The sequence below is a fragment of the Bidens hawaiensis genome, unplaced genomic scaffold (assembly GCF_021521415.1).
Source record: "Bidens hawaiensis isolate Kalapana, Puna unplaced genomic scaffold, B.hawaiensis_p1.1 tig00043463_1, whole genome shotgun sequence".
Classification (NCBI taxonomy): domain Eukaryota; kingdom Viridiplantae; phylum Streptophyta; class Magnoliopsida; order Asterales; family Asteraceae; genus Bidens; species Bidens hawaiensis.
Genome location: NW_027505831.1, coordinates 69697 through 97152, shown reverse-complemented (window position 1 = coordinate 97152; position 27456 = coordinate 69697). Strand labels below are relative to the sequence as shown.

The 27456-nt window shown below is 38.5% G+C and overlaps 1 protein-coding gene across 2 annotated transcripts; it reads right to left on the bottom strand.

Annotated features, from left to right (window-relative positions):
- Window positions 1–2188: 2188 nt before the first annotated feature.
- Window positions 2189–6854, bottom strand: LOC143615520 (putative splicing factor 3A subunit 1). 2 transcript variants are annotated; one of them, XM_077088627.1, is made up of 3 exons: window positions 6766–6854; window positions 2899–5094; window positions 2189–2814 (listed from the first exon to the last, which is right to left on the bottom strand). In XM_077088627.1, exons 2-3 carry the CDS (start codon window positions 4999–5001, stop codon window positions 2545–2547), a joined length of 2373 nt encoding a protein of 790 aa, XP_076944742.1. In that variant the 5' UTR covers window positions 5002–5094; window positions 6766–6854; the 3' UTR covers window positions 2189–2544. The 2 variants fall into 2 exon arrangements, with proteins under 2 accessions (XP_076944742.1, XP_076944743.1); XM_077088628.1 differs by lacking the exon at window positions 6766–6854 and adding an exon at window positions 6383–6740.
- Window positions 6855–27456: the final 20602 nt, after the last annotated feature.

Here is a 27456-nt window from a genome sequence, read left to right as displayed (position 1 = left end):
TGAATAGTGATAAAAATCAATTAATAGTGACATGTTTTAACTTATATGATATCACTTCTTTATAAGTATATTACAAATTTCACTTTGCGGAATATTGTGTTACACATGTAAAATTCCGACTCTAGGAAAATTTTGAACCATTATCATAAAGAAAAAATGCTCACATAGAATTCAATGACTTTTGATTTTGTTAATCGAAATGCAACAAAAATACCTCGTCTGAGTGACCTGTTGTAGTTGATGAATTGCTGGGCAAATCTCCTTTGGCAGTAGAATCGAAAATAAACTACTGCCAAACGAGCAATTGCCCGGTAATACATCTATATACGTGATACCTTTCAATTATATCTCAGTTGGTTAGACAATGCTTTCACTTCGAAAACAATTTATAGCAATAATTTGTGGCAAATATTCTTATGCATATAGAATATCCTTCAAATATTTCTTTTTGTACAACATTCTACGTACAATATGTATAAAAGTTTTTGTGACGAATAATGGTGGCAAACATTATGTTTTACTAACCTTTTGTGTTTCAAAGAGACAATGAAACGTAAAGATAAGATGACCATCGTATGAAATTGCCTTGGCTCAAGAAATCTGATTTGCACAACCATTCTCCATTAGGTTGACAAATACCATCAGAATTTGAAGTGTATGAAATCAACACATAATATGAGATTATATAAGATATATTCTTGTCATATCATTTTGTTGCGTTAGGCATTGATAATTTGGATGTGTTGGTATAATTGATTTAAATGTTGTGACTATGTTAGACATGTTGTAATCAACTAGTTTAGACGCATTGTTATAATCAACCATGTATCAACATTTTCTTAAAATAATATAGTAATTTCAACATGCTCAAAATAAAGATACCCAATCTTCGTCTTTATGTATTTATAAAAAATATATAAAAGCTATCTAAGTTTATAAAATCAGTGGAACAAGATTTAAATAAAAAGAGCCGGCAATTTAAGTTAGTTCATTTTTTTTCTCTTTCGGTCATTGTACCTTTATATTTTATATTATTTACGATCATAACACTTCTTTGATATTAACCATTAAAATAAAAAGATTAATGACTCTAACCATTGAAATAGTAAGATCAACGATTCAGGTTACTTCATGCGCTTTCTATATAAATTTTCACTTCAAAAATTATCTTTATTCTATATATAATTTCCCACAAATTCTAGTTCTCGTTAACTTGTTAGTGAAACGCGATATTTAACGATTTATGATTCTTTTGTTTTAAAAGCAAGCAATCTTTTAGCTATTTGTGTATACAACAATTCACATGCTTTCCTCAACTAAGTGTGTACCTTGGCATATCCTATACACACTACCTTGGCATATCCAATACACACACATACATTTATACCAACGACTAAGAAAAGCATCATGATCTCAGAAAATGTAAAAAGGTTTGATGGTCCTCAAAGGAATTGAACCTTAGTATATCCAAAATGTTGGTTGTCAAAATATTAACAGAGAATGATAAAAATACATTTCTTGTTATTATATAACCACTTTCGTTGCAAGTTCTATCAATTCAAGTAACTATGTATATGAAACTAATTATTTTGCCCTAGATGATCAAAAGTATACTCTATTAAAAACCCAAGAAAAGTAGAGGTGTCAATCATAACTCATTTGGACAAAACTAAGTTGTATATAGGCCCATTTGCGTCACCTTAAATTAGTCAACGAGTCAAACTAGGACACATTAAAGTAGCCAATGCCCAATTGGTCAAACCAGGTCTACTCAAAATTTGTTAGTCAACAGATCAAAATAACATATATTATAAAACCTATTAACGGTCCAACAGCCACAACAGGTCATTATTTGAGCGTCTCCTTAAATGGATCACATAAGTTCAAATGAATCAGTTTCAACTTTCAACAGCCTTGTTTGCTTGTACTTGACAGATTCAACTTGAAGATAGCCTCCACAATTCACTAGACATAACTAACTCACCTCTAGACACATGCGATCGGGGGATAGTTAGTAGTTACAGTATATTTCAAGATTTGGCTTGCTAGTTTTCTAACTTTTATTCAAAAAACTGACATTTCAATTTTATACAAGAAACCAACAGACATTATGACAATGGAGATGGATTGACGACCAAGAATAACAAACTAAGGACTAGTCAATTTGAAAAATGCATACATACAAACAAAAGCACACTTTCAAAAGAGAAAAATGCAAGATTGAGAATGAACAGTATGATCCTGTTGTTAGACTTTTTATGTGATCTTCTTTCATAGTTGTCGATAAAACTGATTAACACGTACGTTAAATCCATAAAGTAGCGCATCACAAATGTATGAGTGATTTGTTTCGTGATCTATCATAAAAATTTTAAAAAAAAATAGACTAGAAAAGAGGAGAGCAGAAACAGATATGATAAGTAGCAGTGGCAGTAACAGAACCAAAAATCAATAACACAACACCATTCGCTGTCTGTATAATCCTCCATACTTCATCAACAAAAGCAGATTAAATAAAATGTTCCGAGAAACATAAACGACTACTTACCTCTTCCTACCACCACGTTCTCTCAAAGACAGAGAAAGCATTTCACCTCCAGCAACATTGTAATAAGCCAGAGACAAATTGTCTTTGAAAAAACCCGCCTTCCCACTCAGTTTCTGCTTGTTTGCAGGCAGCTGAATCTCCCCAGCAATCTTCTCTTTCAAACTGCTTACACTTTCAGACAAGGACTCAATGGTAATTTCCAGTATTTGACCCTTCAAATTTCCTTCGTCAGTATTTGGCACCGACACACTTATACGAGCAGGCCCCTGTCAAAACCAACACTCACATTAACAGGATTATACACAAAGCTTAAAAGTGATAAGAATTATAAATACTGAAAAAAAACGTACCGGATGTTGAGCCAAGAACTGATCCTCAGGAACAAGTAAAGAATCATCAAGCCTTTGCTTCTTTGGTTCGGGTTCTTCAGGAAGTGGTGGAGGTGCTTCCTCAGGTGGCGGTGGTGGCATCCCATGAGGCATAGGCGGTGGAGGAACCATAGGCATGCCAGGCATATATGGACGGGGTGCAAACGGTGTGAACTGAGATCCAGGCGGTGGTGGCACCGGAATACTTGGTAGTGGTGGCCGATTCATCATGTAAGGTTGTTGCTGACCGTAACTCATCTGCATTGGCTGCGGTGGCGGACGCATCGGATTAACCATCATGTTAATTCCAGGCCGAGGAGGCGGATTTACAGTGGAGTATTGAGCATTAGGTGGGACACGGGGAAGATTCAAAGCTAGCCCAGGAGGAGGAGGAAGCGGACGAAGTGATGGAATATCCGGTCTAGGTGGCGGTGCAGCAGGACCCGGAAGATTCCGGCCGTCACTAACCCCATCAATCTGATCTTCCGCTGCATTTTGTGACATTGCTTGAGTAGCGGTGCGACCAATACTTCCTGTGTGACCATCCCAAATAACCTGCTTTGGTTGTGGCTGTTCATCGTTTTTCTTTTCAATCTCCGCCTTGACTGCATTAGAAACCTCTTCTTCAGTTGTCCCAAAAATATCGGGACGGGTCCGAGCAAGCCCGACAATGTTTCTAGAAATTTCATCATCTTGAGCAAGCGTAGTTTCTCTAATCTTTGCAAACATTCTCTCCTTTTGCTCCTTATACTTCGGGTCAATAAGTGAGATCCGCATATGTTCTGACATCTCGTTGACCGGAATCAACTCACCAGTAATCGGTGAGACAACCATATTACCCGGGTTTCTTTCAGCAGCTGCAGCTGCGGCTGCTAGTCTTTCCTCGGGTCTCTTATAGTTTTTAACAATCCTCATTCGTGGCTCGTTTTCTTCCTTGATTGTTTCAACTTCATAACTTTCTTCTATACTTGCAGCTTTCATACCGTCTTGAACAAGTTGTACCTCTTCTTCATCCATTTCCATTTCAACTTCTTTTCCAGGTTCCACAATTTCTTCCTCAACAGCAGCTGACATCTTGCTCCTCCTTATAACTTCATCTACTGTCATTGGAGGCGGTAAATCATCATCTTCATCGTCCGCAAAATCTATGGTTTCCACAACAACAAAATCATGCCAATCAATCATGGACATTAACAGCCTTTCCTGTTCCATCTCATCCTCCGCCTTCTGTCTCGCCTGCTCTTGAGACCGTTCCCACTCAAGCCGGTGTAAGCACCGTTCAAGAACCGTGGTCATGTCGGTCACACTTTTTTTCAGCTTATCGGTCAACCCTTTAGGCGGCATCAGCACTTTCGAGTACGCATCTGCTAGCGATGTAAACAACATAAACATACTGTGTGTAGGCTTCAAAAAATGAAATTGGGGATTATTGTTCTCTCTACTAGTTAATCCAGTCAAAAAAGATTTTCCATTTCGTGCCACAAATTGTGCAGTAAGTTTAATAATATCCAGCTCTTCGCCAGTAATGCCCTCAGGGAGCCGGATTGTGTACTGCTCAGCCTCTGGGGGATCCAAAACTTTCTTAACAGCTCTAAACTTTGACTGGTCAACTTTCTCGGTTGTATCATTGCTCTCCTCAGGACCTGAAGAAGAGATTGTCTCCGAATCTTGCGCCTCAAACGCTTGGTTTGACTGTTGACCCGGGGCTTGATTTTGAGCTCGAAACTCGGTCAGTCGGTGCTGGTAATAGGCATGATATGGATCCGATCCGTTTAAAAAATTAAACTTGGGATTTCCAGCATTGCTAACAATGATTCTTTTTTCAAAGTCAAGTCCGTTTTTTGCCACAAAGCTAGCGGTTTTGTCAACAATGGTTCTGATGTCGGGTGGAGGATGAATAATCCCGATTGTTCGGGTGTGTGTAGCAACGGATGCAGGAGCGGAACATGACTTATTTTGACCATCATCGGCATCCTGCATTTGCTCGTCTTTGGAATCATTTTCCACTTGGGATGGAGGCAGAGGACCTAGATCACCATCGGCTGGTGGTGCTGGAAGAGGCAATATCGGTGTAAAGCCCACCATTTTGAAAAAAAAAACAAAAAGGCTTCAAAATCTAAAACAGTGATACAGCAAGATTTAGTTCCAATACGAGTTTAACATACTCCAGAAGTTACCCTGCAAATAAAAAGCTATAGTTTAGATCTGCTGTGACTTGAATAAAAATAATATATAATACTTACAAGAAAACACAAAGACAGTAGCAATATACACTGGTCATAAGTAAATCACTGATACAAATTCACAAGTATCTGTAGAAAAAAAATAAGTATAAAAGGTCTGTTTGCCCCTCAGAAAATTGAAGTGTTGAATTTATACGAATCTTAGGGGTAGCGAACATAGCAGACATAGCAGACAAGATAAGAGAGTGGAGATTAGGGGTAGCGAACATAGCAGACAAGATAAGAGAGTGGAGATTGAGATGGTTTGGACATGTGAAGAGAAGACAGACGACGAGTCCTGTTAGAACCGTAGAAAATATTATTATAGAGGGGAAGAGGGGTAGAGGTCGACCTAAATTGACTTGGGACGAAAGGATTAGGCATGATTTGATAGACCTAAACCTCTCCGAGGACATGGTTGAGGATAGGAATTCTTGGAGAAGTAGAATTAAAGTTAAGGATTTTTAGGAATAAACGATTACCCTAGGGCTTCTATTTTCCTTTTTTGTCACCCACCATAATGATATTTTCTTTACATATATTATTATTATTATTACTATTATTAATGTTTATATTACTGTTGAACTTTGATGTATATGTATTGCTTCATACATATGTACCTTAGAGTTGAGGGTCTCTCTGGAAGCCACCTCTTTATCCCTTTGGATAGAGGTACGGTGTGCCTACATCCCACCCTCCCCAGACCCTACTTATAGCTTCGCTGTTGGTGGGACTACACTGGGTATGATTGATTGATTGATTGATTGATTGATTGAATTTATACGAATCTTAAATTTGACAAATGTTGTTTAGTAGCAAAATCCAGCATTATGAGAACCAAGCATGCTAATTCGTTTACCAGCATCTATGCAATTAATGCGGAAAAATACCGGATATCAGTCAAGAACCGATATATAAGATATCGGTTATCGCGGTGGGATATCAGTCAGGAATACTAATAACATGCAGAATTTATATATATGGCAATTTGACACTAACAGTATACTATCCTAATTCCTAACATTAACATATAAACCATTTGCAACTTGCAAAACACTAACAATTGTAGCAAGTAGGAACTTACTAAGACTTAAAATACTAACATTAAACATAAAAAATTTGAGAACAATAACTTAAAACACAGATATCGAAAATATCGGTGATATATCGGTCAATATCGTGGTCTTTGCACCGATATTTTACCAAAGGACTGATAACCGATATACCATATCAACTGCATAGACCAGCATACAATGTCATAAGTTTAGCACCTCATGAATCTAGATACCTAGCAGACTAAACAAAAACTAATCAATGTTCTTAACCGAGCAAATAACCGTCCGCGAGAATACATAATTTAAGTTGATGACAAAACAAGATTTCATTGAGGCATTTTATCAAACACCTTGCATACAATCTCAGTTCAATTTCTATGGCTTGAATAATAATAATAATAATAATATAGTAACAAAAATAATCAGTAAATGTGTTTGAAATTAAAGCAAAAGAAGAATATGTTGTTAATGTTAGGGCTTACAGAAACCCTAATTTGAGGAGTCAATAAAATTAAGTAACGTAGATGAATCAGTAAAAATGTAATGATGAATAAAACGAAACAGAAACTTACCTCGCCGGTTGACGGTGGCGTTGGCTGGTGGTTTATAGCACCGGCGGGCGGGTATTTGTTCAATCGCAGCAGAAGATTGATTTGATTAACCAGGGGTGTGTATGTGTGTATGTACGGTATTGTATATACAGGTGGTATTTTATAATACGGGCTAGGTTGGGCTGGGCCTTTGTGGGCTGTTTTAGGACTTAATTGTAGACAAACTTAAAACTATTAAGCGTCACGGACTCACGGGTACGCGACATTCCAAAACGTTTGATTAAAAAACGCGCGGTGGCAATTTCGTAAATAACCCAACAGTAGTTCGCGATCAAATTTGTCGATTACAAATCAACTCTTATCCAAATTCGGAACTTGTCGCTCAATCTAATCCAATTTCTAAACTCTAATCACAGCTTAAAGTATGAAATCTCTAAAGTCAAAAATCAAAATTGAAATCAGAACGTCCCTGAACATTAAAAATCTTCAAATTGATCAAAAATTGATGATTTAATCAATCAACTTGATGTGTAAGTGGCTTTAGAATCATCAATCGATTATGAAAATACAAATTAACACACTTAATTGAGCTATGATTAGCGTTCATGTTTAAACGTTCTGCTCAAAGTTTAAACGTTCTGACCAAAATAAACACCAAAATTGATGATTTAATCAATCGAATTGATGTGTAAGAGGCTTTAGAATCATCAATCGATTATGTAATTGCATAAATAACGCACTCAGTCGAGCTCTGATTAGGGTTCAAAATATTATGTTTAAACGTTCTGATACGTTCAATGAAGTTCTGGGTGTTAAAAAAATGAAGATCTTTAAACGTTCTAATACTTTCAATGAAGTTCTGGGTGTTCAAAAAAAATGGACATCTTTAAACGTTCTAAGAAGTTCTGGGTGTTCAAAAAGGTTTAGAAGTTCTGAACTTCTAAACAGAACTTCTAAACTAACAAATAAAAATTAAACACCTGAAGTTCAGAACTTCTAAACAGAACTTCTAAAACTAACAAATATTAATTGTGTTTTTTCAAATGTTAAACCTTTAAACGTTCAAGCAAAAAAGTTTAAACGTTCAGGCAAAAGAGTTTAAACGTTCAAGCATAACCCACTAAAAACGGAAAAAATTAATCGACCAAATCTTCAAATTGATGATTAATTAGATCAATTTAAAGGTTAATTGATGAATTAGGTTCATCAATTTCAATTTCAATTTCAATTTTATCAAAATATTAACAAACCTGTGAACGAATAATAGACGACGATGTATGATGATTGTGGATGGTGGCTTCGGCAGTGGACAAAATCGTTGTACGATGAAGATTGCTGAATGGTGACGATGAAGGTGGACGGAATCGATGGAAGCAGTGAATCAGATTTGATGAAAATTACAAAATTGCCACCGCGTTAAATTGAAAATCAACGGGGATACGAGTCGCGTACGTATTGTATGATAAACCATTATTGTATTTGATCCTTTATCTATATATATATATATATATAATAGTTATTAGAAAAAGTAGTTGAATAATATATACTATGTTAGGATTTAAATCAAATACAAATTAAATTAACGTGCTAAAAGTGTTAATTAAATAGTATATAATTACACTACTTGTATGTATAATTTTAGTAATTACATTGCATACATGATACAGAACAACTACTTTACATAATTACACTATTATGTTATATATAAAACTATCACTAGAACAAATCTATATAAATGACTATAAATATATAAAAACTAATTAAATAATAGTAAATGAGTTAAGCTCGAGCTCTATGTAAGTTAAACGAGCTTAATTCGAGCTCAATTTTAATATTTTCTTTAATAGCAAAGGTTTGAACGTTTTGGTATTCTTTCACCCCAAATCCAGTTTTGTGCACCTCTAAAGTATTAAGTTAGATTATTTGTGTCCTATGCTTTGATATGATCATAAATTAAAACTCTATAACCATTAATTATTAGAGAGATTTAAAAAAAAACTAATCATTATTTTAGTACGTGGGATATTTTTGTAGTCATGTTAAATAAAAAGAAATTAAAAAAAAAAAATCTATGCTAGAGTTATGAATACGGGTATAGTGTACTTTACTTGGCTGGCGCAAGTTGATATCCATATAAGTTTAGTTCTTAAATGCATTTTCTATGCGACTCTACTTGTCATATTTTCCTCACATGCTATGCTACAAGTATAAAACGACTGGTCTCGATTACTAACCATTATATGGTTTAGTGGCTTACTAAAATTCTCATGTGTAGCCATTCTCACTTTCTTTTTTAGTCAGATTTTTTAAGAGTAAAAGTATATTAATTTCAAAAGAAACTTAAAACACACATCTCACTTTTCTTCTACTATTTAAGAAGTAAAACACATTTTACAAGCAAAACAAAATTTACTAAAAATCATTTTGTCACATCAGTTTTAAGTACTAAACAGAACAAAAGAAGAAAATAGTCTTTTCAAGCTGTCTATACATTCAAGTACTAAACACAGAGACACCCTTTTGAAGTCGTGTCTACTTTTCCTCGCGCAACAGATTTCTTGGCTGCATGGTGGCCATCTGCAGTAGCCAGGTTGACTAGAGCCCCTGCCGGGCTTCAGACACTCGGTTCTTATAATATGCATGATACGGATCTGAACCATTCAGAAAATTAAACTTGGGATTTCCAGCATTGCTAGCATAGATTCTTTTCTCAAACTCAGGTCTGTTTTTGGCCACAAAGCTTGCGGTTTTGTCGACAATGGTTCTGATGTCAGGGGGAGGATGCATAATCACATTGTGTGTAGTAATTGTTGCAGTGGCAGAATTTTCCGTACTCCTGCAAATATATATTGTACGTTGTTTAGTAGCAAAGTCAAAGCATATATATAGGAACCAAGTGTGGTTATATGTTTGTGAATTATTCTATTGTTACTAATTTAGAGCAACTAGAAAGATCATAAAATAATAATAAAAAATAAAAACAAGATTTCATTCAGCCATGAACATCTAATATGAATGATATTAATATGAAGATGATAAGCCAAGAAACTGGTAGTCGATCAGTTAAATGAATATATACATGTTACATGTATATCTTATAATGGTAGAGAAGAGAATAATAATTGTGAAGATATGTTACATATATATGTATAAAGAATATGTCAAGCAACAGATATGTTATTAGGCATGCATAAAAAATCATGGATAAAGAATATGTCAGAGAACCAAAACAAAAACTTACCTCGACGTAGGGTTGACGGTGGCGTTAGAGGGGTGTTTAATGAATCGCAACAGGAGAATGTGGAAGATTAAGATTAAGATTAACCAGGACAAACCGACGATCATGGGTATTTTATAATAGGTTGGTTTTTTGTTTGGTCGGCTAAGGTTGGGTTGGGTTGGGCTTATGTGGGCTGATTAAGAACTTATATATTATACTAGGTTATTGTCACGTGGGCGTCACGGGTGGAAATATAGAAATCGTCTAATAAACACATATAATTTCAAACGACAATATTTCCCGTTCTCGAAAGTAAGTTAATAGAACTTGTCTAAATTCGAAGGATAGACAAAGTCTATTAAATCAGATATTGGATATAATGAATTGTTAATTAGAAGATCATCGGAATTTGTACATTCATCTGTCGTCATTTGAACCCCCCCCCCCCCCCAACATTCCCTTCACCTATATCCAATAGTCAATTCGCAAATTATTTTATCTCTTCAACATGTAAGGATTGACATCTAACTGTGAGCCTCGTGTTTTTTTGATAGTTTAAGTACCTTGTGCTTTTACAAGGTGTATGAAGAACTACTTGAAGTGTAATTTAAAATAAACATGAAGAAAATTCTATACAATTTAACTATTTATTTAACAAAAGTATCATAAATTTATTATTTACAACTCCCTAAATACTTCCTTGTATATAAGGTTTATATTTTAATTTGTAGCATTTCGTTGTTGATAAATATAAAAAGGAACAAATTGGTTTTTTAATAGCTAATAAATAAACAGTTACAAATATCAATTAGCTTATATAACTTGTTTAGCGATTCATAGAGCTATAAATTGTATATACTCTAATATTGACTTGAACTTGTTGTGACTTGAACTCAAGTTGTTAATAACCCATATTAGCTCAAACATGTTCTAAATCATGACATGAACCTGCACAATTTGACATGCCTAACTACATATGCATATGGCGTCTAATAACAGTCCGGATGTAGCAACCATTCGATATAGTGACGTATTTTATTTTCCATTAGTAAGATACTAATAATTTATTCATTTTTTAATACATATAAAAGATGAATAAAATAATTTTTAGTGGTTCTTAAATATTTAGTAGTTCTCATTGAGCCTAACAGTATGTATAAATCTTAAAATATTGGTTTTATTTATTAATCTGTATTAATAATCTTTATATCCATGAAGACAAGTATCTACAACATATGATATATTGATAATAAAAAATCAAATTGCACAATGATCTTGGCTGGAAAGTAGTTTAATATATTAGAGAAACAGAACTTTATCTTTTTATAGTACTCTTTAGAAATGAGTTTAATAAACTTTACCTAAATCTTGTTCATATGCAACCAATCTATTTATTTTCCTCCCGAAAAGTCATGCACTTAGCCATTAACATCTTCTCCGTGTTATTTTTGCGAAATGAAATCAACCACAACAGTATTATCTTTGGAGGACCTGCTAATTATTATAATGTAAAAAAGTTTTCAAATTTAATAATGAAAATATTAAATTGTATAGTAATGATAAGGTAAATAAGATATTTGGCCATCAGTATAAATATATAAGCAATTTGTAAGCACTTTAATGTTGTTTTGGAATTCCAAAATGGGCAGTGTTGTATCTAAACCATCATGGAAGAAATATTAATTAACTAATTAGTAATTAATCAATTTAAAGGTCAAAATTAAATTAACTACGCAATGATGAATATAAGCTAAGAAATTACCGTGTATTCAAATTCCACTGTCAAGCTCCTGATATGTAATTATAATAAAAAAATAGTTTATAAAGCTTTCGATAAATAAAGTAAAAAACCTTATACAACAAACACCAAATAAATTGAGGTTTTTACCTAACACCCGATTAGAGATTGAGCATGAGATGATAGCTTATATAGCCTTTTGACATCTTATTTTCCATTAGTAAGATACTAATAATGTATTCATTTTTTAATACATACAAAAGGTGAATAAAATAATTTTTAGTGGTTCTTAAATATTTAGTAGTAATTGAAGCTTACTATTGTATAATAGTATTATTCATCATAATCATTATAACTCCACATGGGGCGTCATCACCATAAAACTGCCTCAAAAAAGCTTTTAATAATTCCTACAAAAGTCAATGATATAAATTTAAGTAAACATAATAAATAAATTAAATATGAAAATATGTTATTAAGCTTGGTACCAAATGTTGTAGTCATGATTGGTGCGTTGGGTGTAGTCATGATTGGAAGGGTCCAATCGAGTGTAGTCATGATTGGTGCGTTGACAAGTTTGTTTTTTAATATGTTGAATGAGTCAACACATTCTTTAGAGAAGACGAATGGTGCGTCTTTCTCTAAAAGTTTGGTCATAGGTCTAGAAATTTTGGAAAAGTCCTTTATGAAACGACGGTAGAATCCTGCGTGACCTAGAAAACTTCTAATGGCTCTGACTAAAGTTGGTGGTGGAAGTTTGGATATGGTTTCTATTTTGGCCCTATCAACTTTTAGTCCTGCTTAGGATATCTTGTGACCTAGAACGATGTCTTCTTTGACCAAAATGGCATTTTTACCAGTTGAGTACTAAGTTTACTTCTTCACACCTAGCCAACATTTTGTCGAGGTTTTTCAGACAATGATCGAAGGAGTCTTCAAAGACTGAGAAGTCGTCCATGAAAACTTCCATAGAGTGTTCGATCATTTCATGAAAGATGGTCACCGTGCAACGTTGGAATGTGGCTGGAGCATTACATAGTCCAAATGGCATTCTTCGGTAGGCGAAGGTGCCATACGGACATGTAAATGTGGTTTTCTCCTGATCTTCAGGAGCAATTGGAATTTGAAAGTATCCGGAGAATCCATCAAGAAAACAATAGAGCATTTTTCTAGATAAACATTCAAGCATTTGATCAATGAAAGGAAGTGAAAAATGATCTTTTCTTGTGGCGTCATTAAGCTTCCGGTAGTCAATGCAAACTCGCCAGCCTGCGATGGTTCTCATTGGTATCAGCTCGTCCTTTTCGTTCATTACGACCGTCATTCCTCCCTTCTTGGGTACTACTTGAACGGGACTAACCCAAGGTGAATCTATGATTGGGTTGATTAATCCGGCATCAAGCAGTTTGATTACTTCCTTCTTCACCACATCTTGCATGTTGGGATTGAGACGTCTCTGATGTTGGACCACGGGTTTGTATTCTTCTTACATGAGAATCTTGTGAGTACAAAAGGAGGGACTAATGCCCTTGATATCCATGATCTTCCATGCGATAGCCTTCTTATGGTTTTTAAGGACCTTAAGAAGTTCGTCTTTCTCTTCTTTAGAAAGGTGAGATGAAATAATTACTGGGAGTTGAGAATCTTTTTCTAGAAAGGCGTATTCGAGATGTTTTGGTAGTTCTTTTAACTCTAAGGCTGGTGGTTCTTCGATTGATGGTTTTGATTTTTCATTGTTTTCAATGATTTCATATATCATTTCTGATTCTTCGAGGTAGTCATTATTGAGATTTTCGTTTTCTAAAATGGGTTTGTTGAGTGTTTTGTCTAAGACTTGTGTTTCTAGGGGAGTATTGATGGAGGAATCTCGCATATAGCAACTTACGATGGATTCTATGATGTCAACACAGTATAATGTGTCATCGTGCTGTTGCGGATATTGCATAGATTTTCCTATGTCAAAAGTGATTGCCTCGTCATAGACCCTGAGAGTGAGTTTGCCGGTGCAAACATCAATAATAGCCTTTGCGGTGGCTAAAAAGGGTCTTCCTAAAATCAGAGGTACACTTTTGTCTTCCTCCATGTCTAGAATTACAAAATCTACTGGAAAAACAAACTTGTCAATTTTGACAAGCATGTTTTCAACAATGCCCCGAGGATATTTAACAGATCGGTCAGCTAATTGAATGCTCATGCGGGTGGGTTTGGTTCTCCTATCCTAGTTTTGCAAAAACCGCATAAGGCATTAAATTAATACTAGCTCCTAGGTCAGCCAGGGCATTGCTAACAGACAAATTTCCTATGAGACAAGGGATAGTAAAGCTCCCTGGATCGGTTATCTTTGTTGGTAGCTTGCTTTGGAGGACAGCTGAACATTCTGCACTTAGGGTGACATGCGAGAGCTCTTCCAGCTTTCTTTTGTTTGTCAGTACTTCTTTGAGAAACTTGGCATATTTTGGCATCTGAGCAATAGCCTCGACAAAAGAGATGTTGATATGGAGTTGCTTAAAGAGTTCTAGAAACTTCCCATACTGAGCTTCCAATCGCTCCTGCTTCAGTCTTCCAGGGTATGGAATAGGTTGAACATAAGTTCGAACTAGCTCCTTGGGCTGCACTGTGCTTGTTGGGGTCAGCCTCTCCTGTGCTTCATCAGGAGACTTTTTCTCCATAACTGGTTCTGAAGTTGGTGAGACAACAGTGGTCGTACCGCTTCTGAGTATAACGCCGTTAGCTGTTGCATTAGGGTTGGTGATTGTGTTGCTTGGAAGAGTGTCAGGTGGTCTTTTGGATAATTGTCGGGCAATTTGTCCGATTTGAGTTTCTAGGTTCTGAAGTGATGCTTGTTGACTTTTGAGATCGGCTTCATGTTTTAATAATACTCCGCTGATATCAACAGCTCTTGAGTCGGCTTTCTTTTCTGCTTCATTTGTTTTGGCCATCAATAGGATTAGCATTTCTTCGATCTTAGAGTAGTTTGGGTTTTGATGGCTACTAGAACTCTGATCTTGAAATTGAGGTTTAGGCTGGAAGGGTTGATTCATCGGTCTCTTTTCGAATCCGGGTAAAGGTTGAGTGTTACCTCCGTTTTTCCAGCTGAAATTCGGGTGATTTCTCCATCCTGGATTGTAGTTATTGCTGAAAGCGTTGTTTTGTCGAGCGATGAAATCGACTTCTTCCATGGTCATGATGACTTGTTTACAGTCACTCGTCTTATGATTCCCGCCACAGTTGTCACAGGTGAGTCTGGTTTTTGATAGCTCGGCTTGAAGTTGTTCGAATTTTTTAGAAAGGGCTTCAAGCTGTGCTGTGACAAGAGTGTTGGAATCAACGTGGTGTATTCCTTTATGGGTAAGTGTATATCTTGGTGGGTTGTAAGCGAAACTCTTCTTTGCAGCTTTCTCCAGGACTTCAAATACTTCGTTAGGTGATTTGGATCCTAGGTCTCCACCAGCGATTTGGTCGATGGCCTGTTTGTTTTGACTGGATTGTGCGTCAAAGAAAGTTTCTACTTGTAACCATACGCTCAGTCCATGGTGTGGGCATCTTCTCAGAAGACTTTTGTATCTTTCCCATGCTGCGTGTAACGATTCATCATCATCGATCCAGAATCCGGTAATGCTGGCTCGGTATATGGCGGTTTTGTCAGGCGGAAAATATTTTAGGAGATACTGTTCAACCATTTGGTCCCAAGTGGTGATGGAACCAGAGGGAATAGATTCTATCCATTCTAGGGCTTGGCCCCTTAGAGAGAAAGGAAAGAGTTTAAGCTTGATTTGATCATCTGAATAGTTTTGAATTTTGAAGGTTCCGCAGATTCGTAGGAATCTAGATATGTGAGAAAGAGGGTCTTCGTCGAGGAGACCATGAAATTGAACTGAATTTTCCACCATATGAATGGTGCTTGATTTGATTTCGAAATTTTCGGTGATTTCGGGGGGAGCCACTCCATTGCCATAGCCTTTGAGAGTTGGCTTGGCATACTGGCTCATGTTTAGCTCATTGTTCTGGACTGCCATCATTTCTTCGGTTTGATTTTCTCCTGATGTGGTGGCGTCTACTGATTCGTCTTTGATTGCTTCGGCGTTTTCTGTAGCCCGTTTACAAGTTCGTCGACGAAAGAGTCGTTCCGGTTCAGAAATTGGAGAAACAAGCTTAGGCTCAAAAGTAGAGGACATACATGGGACTAGATCAAAATTAAGCACTAAAGTAAAAGTTAGTTAAAGTTAGTACTAAAGGTTAGTCTAAGTTAAACTATGAGTTAGGCTAAGCTATTTTAAATTATACTAAGGTCTAAATTGGTTAATGCTAAAGTAAAGGTAAGGTAAGTAAAGGTAAAAAGTAGGCTAGCCATAAAATTATATATTTTAATATCTAGTAAAAATAAAAATAAAAAATTAAAGGTAAAATAAAATAGAAGTAAAAAATTTGTACAACTATAGACAATGATTAATTTAAAACTTGGATCGTTCTTAGAAACGTACCGTGTCCCCGGCACGGCGCCAAAACTTTGATGTGCGTGCACGTGCGGCTTGTAAAATATAAAGAGGTTGAATGAATTGCTTTTGCACAAAATCGTGTTTTAAATTTATAAAAGTGATTTCTACAAAGACTAAACACACACAAAATAGGCAAGTGTACCTATCGTATATGTAGAATAGTATTGGTAAGAACCAAGTATCGATCCATGGACACAAATGTTTCTAATGATAAATCTTTGTTTTACTTTAATTGGAGGTTTTAATCATTTTGGGGTTAATTTTCAAACTTTTTATAAAATATAAGTACTTATATATAATATATAGGTGACCAAGATGAGAGATTCTAAACGAGTTGTTCAATTATGCGAAGGTTACCATCTAAGATCAAAAATCCACTCCATTCTAACATTGATAATTAATATTTAAACATGTGATAAACTTGCCATAGCAATATATGATAGATAGCTCCTTAAACCTTAAGTGAGCATCTTTGGCACTAAGGAGATAACATGCGCATTTTAAAGTCCATCCTTTCCTAATGTCATGTCATCTCAATGATGTCAATTTAAGTTGGCAAGTAGTTTCGTAAAGTAGAAAGATTAGGATTGACTTCGATTTCTCAAATACCAATTCTAACAACTTCGGTTGGTTGTAGTTAACTCACACAACCTCCCCTTGGTTGATTTATGTAGGTTATAATTACACATTCCATTAACATATGATTTCTTTAACTAGCATGATATCCTAAGCAAAGCCATTTTCGGATTACCAAGACTTAGAGAAATACATCACAACTTATATCTCATCATTTCTAAGTACAATATAAGGATCCGTGTTTCAATAATGTATCAAAGTATTTCTATCTTTCAAGAACATGAATCGATCATGAATGATTGCCAATAGAATTGACAACCACCAACTTTGAATTAGTGATTTAAGACGGTGAAACATTTCTCATCAAAAGATAATTGTAATATAACCATGTACTTTACTAGACTACACCACATGTTTTATATAATTATCAAGTAAAACAAAGCTTTTTCATAGATTTTAGATGGTAAAAGGAGTTCAGCTCATAATGAGCATGATGATAAACATTAAGATGAATGATGATAACAAATACATGATTAAACTTGGAATGATCTAACCAAATGTAGATGAATCTTCCTTCTTAATGATGGAGATGATGGATGATGATGATGGTTGATGGTTATGACCTCCAAGCCTTAAAACTCTTCACTAAATCTTCTATGTGAGTGTTAGTGTGTGTTTTTATAAGAGAAAACCGGATAGAACTCTTTTTAAGGCACACCCTTCAAATGGCACAAGAGCCACTATTTATAGGCTGTCTGGAGAGAGAAGCACGGCCCCGTGCTTTATTAAGCACGGCCTCGTGTCTACGTGTTGTGACATCCGACCCGACCCAGGTGCCCGTTTCTCTGATCCGATCTCTTTCTTTTATGATTTAATTTTTATACTTATATTTTACTTTTAATAATAATATATATTTTCCTTCCCGCCTCTTTCTCTCTCTTTCTTTCCGCCGTCCTGTCCCTCTCCTTCTCTCTTTCCGCCTTCTTTTCCCTCTTGTCGCCGTCCCGCCCTTACGCCTTGTTTCCCTCCTTTTCTTCTAACTCTTTGCTTGTCCTTTGTTCCTTCCCGCCTAAGGTTGTCTGCGCAGCTCCACGCGCCAGACCCCTTACAAGGAATCCTGCGTGAAGACCACCTGTTTCAGCAATACGCGAGACGAACTCTTTTCGCAGCGCGCTAAGAATTGTAATTCTTCTCGCAGCGCGCTAAGAACGGTAGTTCTTCCCGCGACGCGCTAAGGATTTGTAGTTCTTCTCGCAGCGCGCTAAGAATCGTAGTTCATCCCTCGACGCGCGAAGAATTATAGTTCTTCCCGCGGCGCGCTAGGAATTTTAGTTCCTCCCGCGGCGCGCTAAGAAATGTGATTCTTCCCGCGGCGCGCTTAGAAATGTATTTCTTTCCGCGACGCGTTAAGGTTGGTTCTGTCTGCCTTCGCGCTCGCGCTCTCTTGACCTTCTGTGTCTGCCTTCGCGCTCGAGCTTTCTCGCGCTGAACCCTTTGAGTTTTCTTCTGTTTAATCTAGCCGTTTACTTTTGTGTTATCTTTTGTGCTGTTGACCTAATCTGCTTTATGTCTGAAAAGTTACTTTCGGCGCAGCATGCGCACCAACCCCATTGGTTGGCAGAAAAAGTGACTGACATTATCTTTTGAGATCTGCTTTTGCCATGCTTGACCAGTACCTTTTTCTGAACTGCCCATGCCTTTTTACTGTTCCCTGTCAGCTTTTTCTCTTTTTCCCTGCTGCCATATCTTTTGATATCTTTTGCTTTTGGAATCTTTTACTTTTTGAGATCTTTTCCCCTTTTTCTAGGGATTGTGTTCCCTAGGGTTTCTCTATAAATAATAGTATTATTTTTCCTAACACTACACACACAAAACACTTAATCTCTCCTGTTCTCCTTGCTCTCTCTGCCGCCTCCCTCTCTGCCTCCGTCTTCCTCCCTGTTCTGTCCTGCTTTTCCGGTAATATATATATTATATATAATAATTTACTTATGCTAACTTATAATCAAGACTTAAAACAAATCATTAAAACAATAATCTTATTTATAGGTTAACTTGTGCTTGTTTAAAGTTGGTTCTTGCTTTATCTTACACCGCATCGTTTATCAAGTGAGTAATCTCGTACCTAGTCCCTTTTTATTTTTAATGTTTTGGGATGTTCATGTGTTCATACAAACTTAGAGTCTTAAACTTGTTTATGAACTTTAGTCGCGCAGTATCCCATGTGTTGAGGACATAGACTTGGCTGTTTATTTGTATGTGTGGATCATTAACCGTCTTGTCGGTCTATTCCGCAGTTCTCATGGTACCATTAGATGAATACGGGAGAACTATCGTTTATGATTTTCTCTTTTGTTTACACATGCACAGTTTGTCTTGTTTGTGAGCTCAATTGTGAGCACTGCAGTCTATGAATCTTAGAGTTGGTCCCGATCAGATTACACCCTTGTTGAAAACCAGACATACACATGTTGCGCGCAGATTTATTGTTATCTATGTATTGTATTAAACTTGATTTCTCACCAACACGCAAGTGTTTGACGTTTATTTTAACACATGTTCAGGTTTGCAGTAGCTGTTTTGGAGCTTGTGGACACATAGGAAGTTTTCTTTATTTTGGACCTAGATTAAAATGTATCAAGACAAGTTTTTGCTGTTCGAATATTATGATTTATAATATATTGATTTATGATGATTTATGTTATCTTATGTCTACTTTGCGCGTGCGCGAATGAATGTATTTATTAAATATTGACACCCAATAGTGTCACGAGTAATGAAACAATATGTGGCGCCCCGATGTATAATCCGCCTTTGGTCGGGGTGTTACAGATTGGTATCAGAGCTCGTTGACTTTAGGATAGGTGGTTAGACGTAACGGCCTAGAATACCTAAGAGTCCCTTCTCGCGCATGAGAGAAATCTCATGTTTGCGCGCTTATTGTTAATTACTCGTTATTTATGAATATGCTCGCGCCTGCGCAGTATTTGATTTTATGTTTTATTTCACGATATTTCGATTTTTGCTGAATTTCGATTTTTATTGATTTTACTTACATATTCGTTTGTTGGATTTGAAAATCCGAAAAGTCATGGTGATACATGAATAGTTGATTTTCAGTTTCCATTTACGATTATGTTCTGTGGTTGGAGACTTGAAAAGTCATGGTGATACATGAATTGTCAACCTCCAATACTCATTTTCTTGTATATTTTATATTGAGGATTGGAAAGTCATGGTGATACATGAATCGTCAATCCCCAATACTCGTTTGCTCGTATATTTTAAATTGGGAATTCGGAAAGTCATGGTGATACATGAATTGTCGATTCTTGATTCGAGTTTGTTACCTTTATTAAGTCTGCATTTAGGGTCATTTATTTTACTTTAACTTTTGACAGTAACTGACTCCGCGAAACCAAGCTTTTCGAGGTTATACTTTGCGCTAAAACCAAGATATTAACTAAAATTAAAACTTTTATAGAATGCCTCCGCTATCTCGCCGTCATCAGAGGAGAGAAGCCTCGCGCTGGCGTAGACAGCAACGTTCCCAGGAAATGGCCGCTGCGATAGCCCAAGCTTTGAGCCAAAACAATGCTAACACCTCTGGTTACAACATTAAGTCCTTTAATGCGGGTAACCCTCCAAAGTTCACAGGTCTTGAAGGAGCCACCGTGATGCTCCAGTGGCTTGAGAAAATAGAAAACACTTTCCTCCACACCCAATGCCCCTCAGACAGACGAACCCTATATGCTTCCAGTGTCCTGGAATCTAGAGCGCTTACATGGTGGAATGGAGTAGCTCATGCGCGTGGCGCAGAAGCTGCTTCCAGCATGCTCTGGGAGGAATTTAAGGAAATTCTGACGCGAGAATTCTGCCCTCCCAACGAAGTTAAGCGCCTGGAGGAAGAATTCTGGAACTTGAAGCAATACAGCGGTGAAGCGCGCGAGTACGCGACGCGCTTCCATGAACTAAGCCTGCTTGTCCCTCACCTTGTTACCCCTTCCCGCCGAGCCATAGAGAAATTCCTTGGGGGTCTCCCCATGGAAATTCAAGATTCTGTATGGGCTAGAAACCCAGTTACCCTCTCTGACGCCATCGAGTTGGCCGCTGTGCTCAGCGACAACCATGTCAGAGCAGGAACCCTGTTCCTGCGGGGATCTGAGAAGACCAAACTCACCAAGACTGTTCCTGAACCAGCAGAGACCAAATCAGAACCCTCAAACCGTAACAACCTCAAGCGCAGGAAAAGCTTACGCGCTTACCAACCCGCCCATTGTCCAGCAACCCATCTACCAACCTCCAGTTTACGCGCCTAACCCTCTGTCAGCCTACCCAACACCTCCTGTAGCCCACAACTATGCCTTAACCAATCCAGCACTCCCTGCCCCGCCAACTAAGAAACCTTACACAGGAAACCACCCCTTCTGCCCAACCTGTAGACTCCACCACCCACCTCAAGTCCCATGTCGACTTTGTAACCGATGTGGCCGCGCTGGTCACCTTGCAGAAAACTGTAGAGTCCTTCCCGCCAATCCAATTGCGCCAACACCACCAGTCTACCCGCAGAACCCACAACCAACCTACCAAAACCCACGACCCAGGTCGTGCTATAACTGCGGTGATCCCAGTCATTTCCGGAACGCGTGCCCGAGACTACAAGTGCAAATCACACAAGCGAATCTGGTGAACCAGATTTCGAACCAAGTGACGCGTGGACGAGCTTTTAACATAACCGCGCACCAAGCGCAAGCGAATAATGACGTAGTTAATGGTACATTTTTGCTTAACGGATTTTATGCTTCTATACTTTTTGATACTGGCGCCGATCGAAGTTTTATTTCTCGCGCCTTCGAGCAGAAGCTTGCGCGACCGCGCGATAACTTAAAAGAAGATTTTTCAGTTGAATTGGCTAACGGTGAAACTGTTTTAATTAACTCTGTGATTAAAGATTGCACGCTTAACCTTAACGAAAACGATTTTCTGATCGACCTCATCCCCATGCCTCTTGGAAGCTTTGATGTTATCATTGGTATGGACTGGCTCTCGAAGAATCGCGCCGAAGTTATTTGTGCCAAGAAGATGATTCGCATACCTCGAGAAAATGGTGATCTTCACATCTACGGCGAAAAACCCTCCAGTGGTCTTAAGCTTATGTCTTGCGCCGAAGCCCGAAGGCTCATGCGGAAAAGGTGTATTGCATTCTTAGCTCATGTGGTTAAACCTGCTGAAGAAAAGAAGCTTCGCGATATCCCTGTTGTGCGTGATTTCCCTGAAGTTTTTCCTGATGATCTTCCTGGTATCCCTCCCGCTCGTGAAGTCGAGTTCCGTATTGATCTTGTCCCTGGTGCTTCCCCCGTAGCTAAATCTCCTTACCGTCTTGCGCCCGCTGAGATGCAAGAATTGGCAAGCCAACTTCAAGAGTTGACTGCTAAGGGATTCATTCGCCCTAGCTCTTCGCCCTGGGGTGCTCCGGTGTTGTTCGTTAAAAAGAAAGATGGATCGTTTCGCATGTGTATTGATTACCGCGAGTTGAACAAACTCACCATTAAGAACCGGTATCCCTTACCGCGTATTGACGACCTCTTTGATCAACTCCAAGGTGCCTCTTGTTTCTCGAAGATTGATCTCCGCTCTGGCTATCACCAGTTGCGCATCCGCGATGAAGATGTTCCGAAGACTGCTTTTCGAACTCGTTATGGCCATTTTGAATTCTTGGTCATGTCCTTCGGTTTAACCAACGCACCCGCCGTTTTCATGGATCTAATGAATCGGGTGTGTAGGCCTTTCTTGGATAAATTCGTGATTGTGTTTATCGATGATGTTCTGGTGTATTCTAAGACCAAGGCCGAGCATGAGCAACATCTTCGGTTGGTGTTGCAAAAGCTTCGAACCGAGCAGCTCTATGCTAAGCTTTCCAAGTGTGAATTCTGGTCTGATGAAGTACAGTTTCTTGGCCATGTTGTGAACAAGATGGGTATTCATGTCGACCCATCCAAAATTGAAGCAATCAAGAACTGGATTACGCCATCCTCTCCTTCCGAGATCCGTTCCTTTCTGGGCTTAGCTGGTTATTACCGGCGTTTCATTTCGAACTTCTCAAAGATCGCTTTGCCTTTAACAGCTCTAACGCACAAAGGTAAACCGTATATTTGGGGCTCGAAGCAAGAAGAAGCCTTTCTATCGCTCAAGCGATTGTTGTGTGAAGCTCCTGTTCTTGCGCTACCTGAGGGTAATGATGATTTTGTCGTATATTGCGATGCATCCAACCAAGGTCTCGGTTGTGTTCTTATGCAACGAGGCAAGGTTATCGCTTACGCATCAAGGCAACTCAAGATTCACGAAAAGAATTATACAACTCACGACCTCGAACTTGGTGCAGTTGTTTTTGCCTTGAAAATCTGGAGACACTACCTTTATGGTACTAAGTGCATCCTTTACACTGACCATAAAAGCCTTCAGCATATCTTTGATCAAAAGGAACTCAACATGAGGCAACGCCGATGGAACGAACTCATCAGCGATTACGATTGTGAGATCCGGTATCATCCTGGTAAGGCTAATGTGGTAGCCGATGCGCTCAGCCGAAAACCCTGCCAGCTTAACTGTATCTTGCCGCGCACCCAGCTTCACTTCGCGCCGATTCAAAGCAACCTTGAATCGCGTATTCGTGGCGCGCAGCGCGCATCCATCAGTAATGGTAACCTTCGCGCCGAGTTAGCGTGTGGCGCGGAAGCGCATTTTGTCCCTAATCTGAGTGGAATTCTCTGCTATCTCAATCGCATCTGGATTCCCTTTGATGAGAATCTTCGCGCTGATATCCTGAGTGAAGCGCACAAATCTCGGTATTCTATTCATCCTGGCGCTGATAAGATGTACAAGGATTTGCGCATTACTTATTGGTGGCCCGGTATGAAAAAGGATATTGCTGTGTTCGTAGCTAAATGTCTGACTTGTTCTAAAGTGAAAGCTGAACACCAACGCCCATCTGGTTTGCTCGAACAACCAGAAATTCCTACGTGGAAATGGGAAAGTATAGCGATGGACTTTATTACCAAGTTACCTTTGACAGCAAGCAAACATGATAGCATTTGGGTAATAGTGGATCGTTTGACTAAGTCTGCTCACTTTCTGCCCATTCGTGAAAACTACCGTGTTGAGCAGCTCGCGCAGCTTTATGTCAAGGAAATTGTCTGCCGCCATGGTACTCCTTTGAGCATCATATCCGATCGCGATGGCCGTTTTATATCCCGCTTTTGGAAATCTCTCCAATCTGCGCTAGAAACTCGCTTGGACATAAGTACGGCATATCATCCCCAGACTGACGGTCAGTCTGAGCGAACTATTCAAACTCTTGAGGATATGCTCCGATCTTGTGTTCTTGATTTTGGAGGTAATTGGGATTCACACCTGCCTTTGATCGAGTTCTCTTATAATAACAGCTATCATTACAGTATCGGTACGGCCCCATTTGAAGCACTTTACGGTCGTAAGTGCCGCTCCCCGATCTGTTGGAGCGAAGTGGGTGAAACTCAAATCACAGGACCCGAACTTGTTCAAGAGACAACCGATAAAATCGCCAAGATCCGTGATCATCTGCTGACTGCCAGAAGCCGACAGAAGAGTTACGCAGATCGTAGGCGGAAGCCTCTCGAATTTCAAGTTGGTGATCTTGTTCTCCTCAAGGTGTCGCCCTGGAAAGGTGTTGTCCGCTTTGGGAAGAAAGGTAAGCTTGCTCCTCGTTATGTTGGTCCATTCAAGATTCTCGCGCGTGTAGGAAAAGTTGCCTACAGACTTGACCTGCCGCCCGCGCTCTGTAATGTGCATCCAACATTCCATGTATCCAATCTCAAGAAGTGTTTAGCTGACGAGAACCTTCACATTCCCCTTGATGAAGTTCAAGTTGATGAAACTATGCATTTCGTTGAGAAGCCTGTTGAGATTATGGATCGCGAGGTAAAGCAAACCAAGCGCAGTCGTATCCCTATCGTGAAAGTTCGCTGGGAGTCCAAGCGCGGAGCCGAGTTTACATGGGAAAGGGAAGATCAAATGAAGATCAAGTACCCGCGCCTGTTCTCTGCGCAACCTACTTCGAGATAAATTTCGGGACGAAATTTCTTAAAGTAGGGGAGACTGTGACATCCGACCCGACCCAGGTACCCGTTTCTCTGATCCGATCTCTTTCTTTTATGATTTAATATTTATACTTATATTTTACTTTTAATAATAATATATATTTTCCTTCCCGCCTCTTTCTCTCTCTTTCTTTCCGCCGTCCCGTCCCTCTCCTTCTCTCTTTCCGCCTTCTTTTCCCTCTTGTCGCCGTCCCGCCCTTACGCCTTGTTTCACTCTTTTTCTTCTAACTCTTTGCTTGTCCTTTGTTCCTTCCCGCCTAAGGTTGTCTGCGCAGCTCCACGCGCCAGACCCCTTACAAGGAATCCTGCGTGAAGACCACCTGTTTCAGCAATACGCGAGACGAACTCTTCTCGCAGCGCGCTAAGAATTGTAATTCTTCTCGCAGCGCGCTAAGAACGGTAGTTCTTCCCGCGACGCGCTAAGGATTTGTAGTTCTTCTCGCAGCGCGCTAAGAATCGTAGTTCATCCCTCGACGCGCGAAGAATTATAGTTCTTCCCGCGGCGCGCTAGGAATTTTAGTTCCTCCCGCGGCGCGCTAAGAAATGTGATTCTTCCCGCGGCGCGCTTAGAAATGTATTTCTTTCCGCGACGCGTTAAGGTTGGTTCTGTCTGCCTTCGCGCTCGCGCTCTCTTGACCTTCTGTGTCTGCCTTCGCGCTCGAGCTTTCTCGCGCTGAACCCTTTGAGTTTTCTTCTGTTTAATCTAGCCGTTTACTTTTGTGTTATCTTTTGTGCTGTTGACCTAATCTGCTTTATGTCTGAAAAGTTACTTTCGGCGCAGCATGCGCACCAACCCCATTGGTTGGCAGAAAAAGTGACTGACATTATCTTTTGAGATCTGCTTTTGCCATGCTTGACCAGTACCTTTTTCTGAACTGCCCATGCCTTTTTACTGTTCCCTGTCAGCTTTTTCTCTTTTTCCCTGCTGCCATATCTTTTGATATCTTTTGCTTTTGGAATCTTTTACTTTTTGAGATCTTTTCCCCTTTTTCTAGGGATTGTGTTCCCTAGGGTTTCTCTATAAATAATAGTATTATTTTTCCTAACACTACACACACAAAACACTTAATCTCTCCTGTTCTCCTTGCTCTCTCTGCCGCCTCCCTCTCTGCCTCCGTCTTCCTCCCTGTTCTGTCCTGCTTTTCCGGTAATATATATATTATATATAATAATTTACTTATGCTAACTTATAATCAAGACTTAAAACAAATCATTAAAACAATAATCTTATTTATAGGTTAACTTGTGCTTGTTTAAAGTTGGTTCTTGCTTTATCTTACACCGCATCGTTTATCAAGTGAGTAATCTCGTACCTAGTCCCTTTTTATTTTTAATGTTTTGGGATGTTCATGTGTTCATACAAACTTAGAGTCTTAAACTTGTTTATGAACTTTAGTCGCGCAGTATCCCATGTGTTGAGGACATAGACTTGGCTGTTTATTTGTATGTGTGGATCATTAACCGTCTTGTCGGTCTATTCCGCAGTTCTCATGGTACCATTAGATGAACACGGGAGAACTATCGTTTATGATTTTCTCTTTTGTTTACACATGCACAGTTTGTCTTGTTTGTGAGCTCAATTGTGAGCACTGGCAGTCTATGAATCTTAGAGTTGGTCCCGATCAGATTACACCCTTGTTGAAAACCAGACATACACATGTTGCGCGCAGATTTATTGTTATCTATGTATTGTATTAAACTTGATTTCTCACCAACACGCAAGTGTTTGACGTTTATTTTAACACATGTTCAGGTTTGCAGTAGCTGTTTTGGAGCTTGTGGACACATAGGAAGTTTTCTTTATTTTGGACCTAGATTAAAATGTATCAAGACAAGTTTTTGCTGTTCGAATATTATGATTTATAATATATTGATTTATGATGATTTATGTTATCTTATGTAGGGATGGCAACGGGGCGGTTTCGGGGCGGGGAATGCCAATCCCATACCCGCCCCGGTTTATAAAACTCATTACCAAAACCGTCTAAAAACCCGCGGGGACTAAACGGGGAATCCCCATCGGGGATTCGGGGAAAACCGCGGGTATTCGGGGAACCCGTCTAGCATAAATGGTTTTTAAACGGGCTAAATTCCCCGTGGGGATCCCCATTTAACCGTCGGGTTCACCGTTTAAAACCCGATTGTAAGAAAATGATACAAAATTACAATACAATATTAATACACAAAAAGTTCAATATCCAAACACATTACACATACAAAAGACATTATTAATACATAAAAATGTTTATTTCTCCCATCACAACGGAAATTAACTTCATGATTGATCCTTCTTACACGTCCATACCGCACCCATTCAACCATTCAAACACTTGTCACGCCGGATTGCTATGATAATCAAACATTAACATATTAATTGGAAACTATATAAGAATCAATGTTAAACCATATTAAAATGTAAACGATAAACCATATATATATGTATTACCTCAATACCATCGTCACAATCATATTCAATAGTTTGGCAATATGCCTCGGATTCTTCTAAACAAGTTGCTATATTCATATCACAAAAGTCAAAAGTTTATA

Bases quoted from the DNA above. Each gene is read 5' to 3' on its own strand.
- LOC143615520 (XM_077088627.1), bottom strand. From the start codon at position 5,001: ATGGTGGGCTTTACACCGATATTGCCTCTTCCAGCACCACCAGCCGAT. The intron at 2,815-2,898 runs GTACGTTTTTTT...TGGTTTTGACAG, and splicing joins AGTTCTTGGCTCAACATCCG to GGGCCTGCTCGTATAAGTGT.